The sequence below is a fragment of the Mus caroli genome, unplaced genomic scaffold, assembly GCF_978045245.1.
Source record: "Mus caroli unplaced genomic scaffold, Mus_caroli_1 scaffold_10, whole genome shotgun sequence".
Classification (NCBI taxonomy): domain Eukaryota; kingdom Metazoa; phylum Chordata; class Mammalia; order Rodentia; family Muridae; genus Mus; species Mus caroli.
Window position 1 is genome coordinate 74,542,069 of NW_028227265.1, and position 6,830 is coordinate 74,548,898.

The 6,830-nt window shown below is 44.7% G+C and overlaps 1 protein-coding gene across 1 annotated transcript; it reads left to right on the top strand.

Moving 5' to 3' along the window:
- Positions 1–414: 414 nt before the first annotated feature.
- Positions 415–1,935, top strand: LOC147002429 (uncharacterized). The gene is given in 1 exon segment (XM_085843486.1): positions 415–1,935. A coding segment is annotated over 1 exon segment (1,521 nt).
- The last annotated feature ends 4,895 nt before the right edge of the window (positions 1,936–6,830 follow it).

Below are 6,830 nucleotides of genomic sequence, written 5' to 3' on the forward strand. Positions count from 1 at the left end.
TGAGGCTGATTGGTTTGCCCTGAAATTTGCCTCTCCCTAGAACTCCACTGAGGGTCTTCCAGAGGCTCACTTTGTGGAGTCCTTAAGTCAGGAGCTCATTTTTTTTTTTTTTTTTTAATCAGGTACTGTTTGGAGGCCAACCGGAAACCTTGAGAGTTGGCGACTGGGCATGGCTTCCATACCTGTGTGTAGCAGCCATCTTGAGACTGGGCGTGGCTGAGGTCCTACCTGTCAGGGACAGGTATAAAAAGGGATGCCTGAGAGGCAAGGGCTTCTATTCTAAGCTGTGAGCTTCTGTCCCTAGGTGTTCTCTCTCTGCTCAGGAGACCACACACCTGACTAGAGACAGATCACAAGCTGAGTCTGGCGTGCAGATCGAACTTAGAATATCCAGTCTTGTACTCTGGAACAGTCATGGAGACAAGCTCTGAGGCAGGTATCCTGCAGAAGCTGCTGAATCGCCTTTGCCAGGAGACCGACCCAGGAAAGATCTACAAAACACTGAAGGAACTGTCTTCTCTTCCTATTCTGTGTGACAGCCTGGCAGAGATTGGCTCCAGACAGACCATCAAGTCCTTGAAGAAACAGCAACTCCTCGTCCCCTTTGTGAAAGACTTAGTGGCCCAGTGGTCCACTGGGTTCCTGCTTGTACCCCTGCTTCAGCAGGCCAAGCAGGACTTTGACTTGGAGAAGGGCCTCACAACAGAAGGCTGGAGCACCTCACCAGAAGAGAAGCCCCAGGAGCAATCATCCCAGGAAGCCCACAGAGATGGAAGAGAGGTTTACCTCTGGCTTTGCAGCAGCAGCAGCAGCCACTCAGGCAGAAACTCTTGCTTAAGCAAGAGCGGAAAATCAAACAAAAGGTCCAAACAACTGGCACCTCACAATCAAAGCCCGCATCCAGGAGAAAACTGGAGCCCTGAGCTGCAGCAAGATGTCCAGAACCTGGTGCACCTAGGAATGTCCAGGGCGAGGCTGGAGGAGCCTTGGCAGCAGGAAGGGGCCAAGCCCCTCTCCAGAAAGCCCGGGGCTGAGCCACAGGAACGCAAAGGGCTTGTGTTTGGTGGGCACAGAAAGTGCCAGCCACCAGGCAACTGGGAGCAGGAGGAAGCCCATGGAGCTGGTTCCTCCTGGGCTTGCCTCAATGGGATGTGCTGCTCTCCTTCCTCTTAGGAGTGTCCACGGGGCAAGAGGCAGAGGTGGGAACCCCCGTGTCCACTCAAGGACCAGAGTCCTCCTGAAAAGGTGCCTCGAGGTGAATCTGGAAATTCCATGGATCTGAGTCCCAGTGCTGTCTGTGCCATTCCAGAGGCTGACTCCAGTGAACAAGACTGGTTCGAATGGGAACTTGAACAGGAGACATCTTCCTCTCAGCAGGATCAAGAAGCCTCACCTTGTGGATGTGCGCTCAGGAAGAACAACAGAACCCAAGTCTATTCAGGTTGCAGGCCTGCAGCAAGAGTCCAGAAGAAGCACACTGGAACCAGGGATGGTGCTCACTGCCAGTGTGGCAAGGACAAAGCTGGTCCTGGGCAGCCAGAAGAGATGTCCGGGCTCCAGGCCCACAGGTGCAAGGAATCCTACAGCCAGCCTGAGTCCCCCACAGCCTTGCAGCTTCAGGGTTCCCAAGAGGAGAGGCTTCAAGCCCTCAGAGCCCGCATCCAAAGCACAAGAGCAAAGAGGCCTCAACCCAGACAGACAATGATGGTCTCCTTCTTCACCGAGCTCAAGAGCCCCAGCCAACAAGGAGAGTCAGGACTCACTGGGGTTGCCTCTGTCCAAAATCCGCATAGTCTTTCTGAGGCTACTGCCCATTCTGGAGCCCAGAGGGCTTCCTGCCTTCTCCCAGGAGAAACAGGCACCAAAAATGCCCCTGCTAAAAGACCTGCTCCTCTCATGGCCAAGACCCTGAAGCACTACAGAAAGCGCTTCTAAAACGGTGATCCTCAGATGCATTCCACCACCACAAAACCTGCAACTCCTGAGACTTGGATTGACTGGACCCACAGGTGCTTCCCTCCAGGGACTGTCACATTGTACACCCTGGTTTTCAGGCTAAGGACAGACTTCCCACCAGCCACTCTTGGCATTCTCCCAGGACTTCTCTACAGAATTTTCCACACCTTAAATTTTTTCCCATGTCAAGTTTTAAAACATCTTCAAAAATAAATCAGTATCTCTCCCCCAATCAAATTTGTGGGTTTGTCTTTATATTTCTTTAGAAAGATTGATACCCATAAACATAGATACTTGCTTAGCAGTGGGACAAAGAGATTAACAGTCTGCCTGCTGACAGTTTTGCAAAGATACATGTAGGATAATAGATGGAAGAGTAGATACCTAGAGTCACAAAGAGAAGTAGGCACATCAATATGTTTGTGGAAGTCTGGCAGTAGACTTGACATCAGTGCCCACAAACCAGTAGGAATGAAGGCAGGGAATCAAAAAGGCCTTAAACATGAAAAGAAAAACTTCAATATAATCCAAACTAAATTGTGTGTTTGAGTGTTTGTGTGTGTGTTTGTGTGTGTTTGTGTGTGTGTGGGGGGGTGGGTGTTTGGGTGGGTATCTGTTACAACCATTTGTATGTGTTTGATGAAGAATAGGAATGGAACACAAGTACAGAGAGGCTGAGATAGAGAAAGAGACCGAGACAGAAATAACCTGACTATACAGGATTAAGAACAAAACTGAACCAAAGTTTCCAGACATTACCTCTCAATGGGGTAAGAGCTCAGATGTATTGGCACCTAAACTTAGACCATGCCTTAGAGAGTTCGTGGGATGCAAGCAACGTCACATGTTGGGGTCTGCAAAAGCCAAGGAGAAAACCAGCAGTATACCCACTAATTTTAAAGTGAGTATTGGTAATCACACATAGTGTGTAAAGGAGAGACAGTAAAGGGAGATAAAACATTGATGGTGAGAAAAAGAGAGACAGGCATGTGACAGAGGAGCAGGCAAAGATTAAGTTAGAATGAATTCAAGGCCAGCTAAAGATAACCCTAGATATAGAGACACAGAATCCCATCCACAACCCTGAAAAGCAAAGGTGTGGCTTTGTACCTGGGTCTATGCACCTGTGTGATTTTCCAGCCCCATTTTTTGAAAATGCTGTCTTTTTCCATTGGATCATTTTGGCTTCATTGTCATAGATCAAGTGACCAAAGGTCTCTGGTTTTATTTTTCGACTTAATTCTATTCCACTAAGTTACTTGCCTGTCACTGTACCAATATCATGTGGTTTTTGTAATAATTGCACCATAATATAGCTTGAGGTCAGCGATAGTGGTTTACTCAAAAGCTCTTTTATTGTTAAGAATGATGCAACCTAGAAACAAAAGTGCCCATATGTTATGTTCTAATTGATATGTGGATATTACCCCTAAATCTCAGAATACCCATGATACATCCTACAAATCTTATGAAACTTAAGAAGAAGGGAGACAAAAGTGTGGTCACTTCAATCCTATATAGTATGGGGGAAACTAGAGGATGTAGAGAGAGGGAGGGAGTTATCTGTGTGGGAGAGATATATTGGACTGAAAAGGGGGAGGGGAAGGATCAGATATTAAAGTATCAGGAGAGTAGAAAAGAATGTCAGGTAATTAAAAGTAAATATTATTCAGTAGGGGATGGGGACCTGAGGTAGCCACTACAATTCCCAGACTTTCGGGAAGTCAGGGGCACCCAGGACCCAATGAGTATGACATTAGCTAAAATACTCAACAAAGGGAAATCCAACATGTGGAGACAAATTCCAGTATATAGACACAATACCTAGTAGAGGGATGTCCCCATCTATTCATCTCAAAATTTTAAGCCAGATATGCTCCTGTCAATGGAAAGAGAGGGACAGAGACTGTAGGAAAGACAATCCAGAGAGCGCCCCACCTAGGGCTTCATCCCATCCAGATACCAAACCCCACACTATTGTTGATGCCAAGATGTGCCTGCTAACAGGAGGCTGGTATGGCTGTTTTCTGAGATGTTCTACTAGCACCCTACCAACACAGATGCAGATACTCACAGCATACTATTGGACTGAACCCAGGGACCACAATGGAAGAGCTAGGGGAAGGACTGAAAGAGCTGAAAATAACTGCAGTCCCATAGGAAGAACAATATCAACTAACCAGACCACCAGAGATAAAGAGACTAAGCCACCAACCACAGAGTATGCATGGTGGGATCCATGGATTCAGATACATACATAGCATTGGATGGCCTTATCTGACAGCAATAAGAGGGGAAGCTCTTGGTCCTGTGGAGGCTTGATGTCCCAGTGTAGGGGGTTGCTAGTGGTGAAGCAGGAGTGGGTGACTGGGTGAAGCAAATGGGAGTGGGAGGGGAGTTTGTGGAGGGGTAACTGGAAAGGGTGATAGCATTATAAATTTAAATAAATACAATGATTAAAAAATAAATGAAAAGTCAGGAAACACTCTTACCTCCGATAGAAACTAGTGGGGAAGCCCCACTCAATTCCCAATTCGGCTTGCACCCAAAAAATGACGAAGGACCATCTTGATGTAATTACGTGAGGTCATTTAATGGTGGAGCTCCGGACCAACATGCATCCCACACAGGAGATAAGGGATGTCGGCCACTGGGGCTAGAAAACTAGGCGTTTTTATGGGGTAAGGGTCTTAGGGGTGTGGAATTCAGCATAGTGACACACTATTGGCTTATTCAAACATCAGCAAAAAAATTACATGCATGTGCAGGGTTTCAGAGTTCTGTGAATTGTTGACTCAGATTAGATAGCCCTGTTATGTCTGCACATTCCTCTTTATCTTTAAGGTTAAGGTGTTCCCAGGAATGTTTTAACTAAGGGGCATACCCAGGTTTGTTTTTCTTTTTTTCTCAGCCCCAGGCAGCCTCTAGGCTCACAAACAACTAGCAATTTCTGAGTATTTTATATGACTTACAGGTCTTGAAATTTCATCTTTCTTTCACCTCATGATATGCTCATCTGTGTTATATCTCATCAAATTACAGCATGAGTTTCAAGAATTTTGTCAAATTTGATTCATGGTTAGATTACAAGGAATTTGTTGATTAGTGTTGATTACCTAATTAATAAGATTAAGAAATGGTCACCAAATTAGTAATACATACTTCTTGATATTTCTACAGTTTATTTATCAGGAAAGCTATTAATTGTCAGAAGGAATCCTCCTTCATAGAAAAAATCCATTGCCTATAAGAGTGTGGAAAAAAGGGATCTATGGGGTTGGAGATTTAGCTCAGTGGTAGAGCACTTGCCTAGCAAGCGCAAGGCCCTGGGTTTGGTCCTTAGCTCTGGAAAAAAAAAATATATCTATTTAGCACTGTACAGGTAGACTTAACAACCTCCTCTGGCTCTTACAGCATTTCTGTCCACTCTTCTCAAGTAATCCTTGATAATATGGAACGTATCTTGTGATTTTGACATATCCATCATCTGTCAATGTAAAAGCCCATAGCTTAAGCAGGAGAGATAAGGTGGGACATCAGGAGGCAGAGAAAATTCTAGGAGAGAGCAGAAACAGGAGATTCATCTGTAAGGAGGCAGGTATATAATGCCTGAGCACAGGTAACCAGCCATTTTACAAATAAGAGATCTAAATGCATGGGTATTTTGTATGATTCTAGTCTGAGCAGTGACTAGTTATACAACCAAGGTATTTGGAAAAACATTTTTAGTCTTAGTCTTATTATTTGGAGCATGGGGCTGAAAGGAAAAACCACCGCAAATATCATCAAAATTTGGCCCAATGTAGTGCATCAATATGTTGTACTAAATATCATTCAGTGGTGTCTACACTGCCTTAGATCATTTAGTTCTCAGATAAAAGAAACTAAAGTTTTATATTTATGATTAGTTTTTAAAGCTCTAGAGCTGGGGAGATATCTACCAACTGAGCTATTAATATGTCTCTTTCCCTACTAATAACACCAAGTTTTAATTGTGTTCTGCCTGGACTGCTCTTATTCAAATTGGCCAGCCTTTATGGCCATGTTTTCACTTACCCCATGACATCATCTCTCTCCATATTCTCCTCTCTTCCTCTGTGGTGTCTTGCCTCAGACCTAAAACCCAGGATCTATATCTCAGCCTTTCTCTCTTCTGCCCAGCTATAGTATATAGGCATCTTTATTCATCTGATAGTTTGTTGTTGTTTTTTTTTAAGTGTTAAATCAAAACTTCTATTTTATTTTAATATTTAATTAATTATTTTATTTTATTTACATTCCAAGTATTGCTCCCTCCCCTGGTCCCCTCTCCCACAAATTACCCTACTGACATTCTCTTTTGCCCAACCCCCTCCCCTCTGTGTCTGAGGACATACTGACCTCCTTGGAACATGGACACCCCTATTCCCTAGGGTATATCTCTAGTCTCTAGACAGAAGCCAGTCAAGGCAGTCTTTTGCTCCATCTGTGCCTAGGACCTTATACCTGTCCTTGTTTGTATGCTCTTGGGTTGATGCCTCAGTTCTTGGGAACTATCAGGGGTCCAGATTAGCCTACACTTTTGGTCTTCCTATGGGGTTGCCATCCCCTTTAACTCTGTCAATCCTTTCCCTAATTCTTCTTTAGGGGTCTCTAACCTCATTCCAGTGGGTGGCTTTGAATATATGCATCTGTCTGTCAGCTCCTAGTAGAACGTCTCAGAGGACAACCATGCTAGTCTCCTGTCTGCAAGCACAATATAGCATCAGTAATTGTCACAATCTGGGGCCCACTCCTGGGAAAGATCCCAAGTTTGACTCATAACTGTTTGTCCTTTGGCCTTGCCTTCAGCCACTGCTCCATTTCTGTCCTTGCATTTTTTAAAGACTGGAACA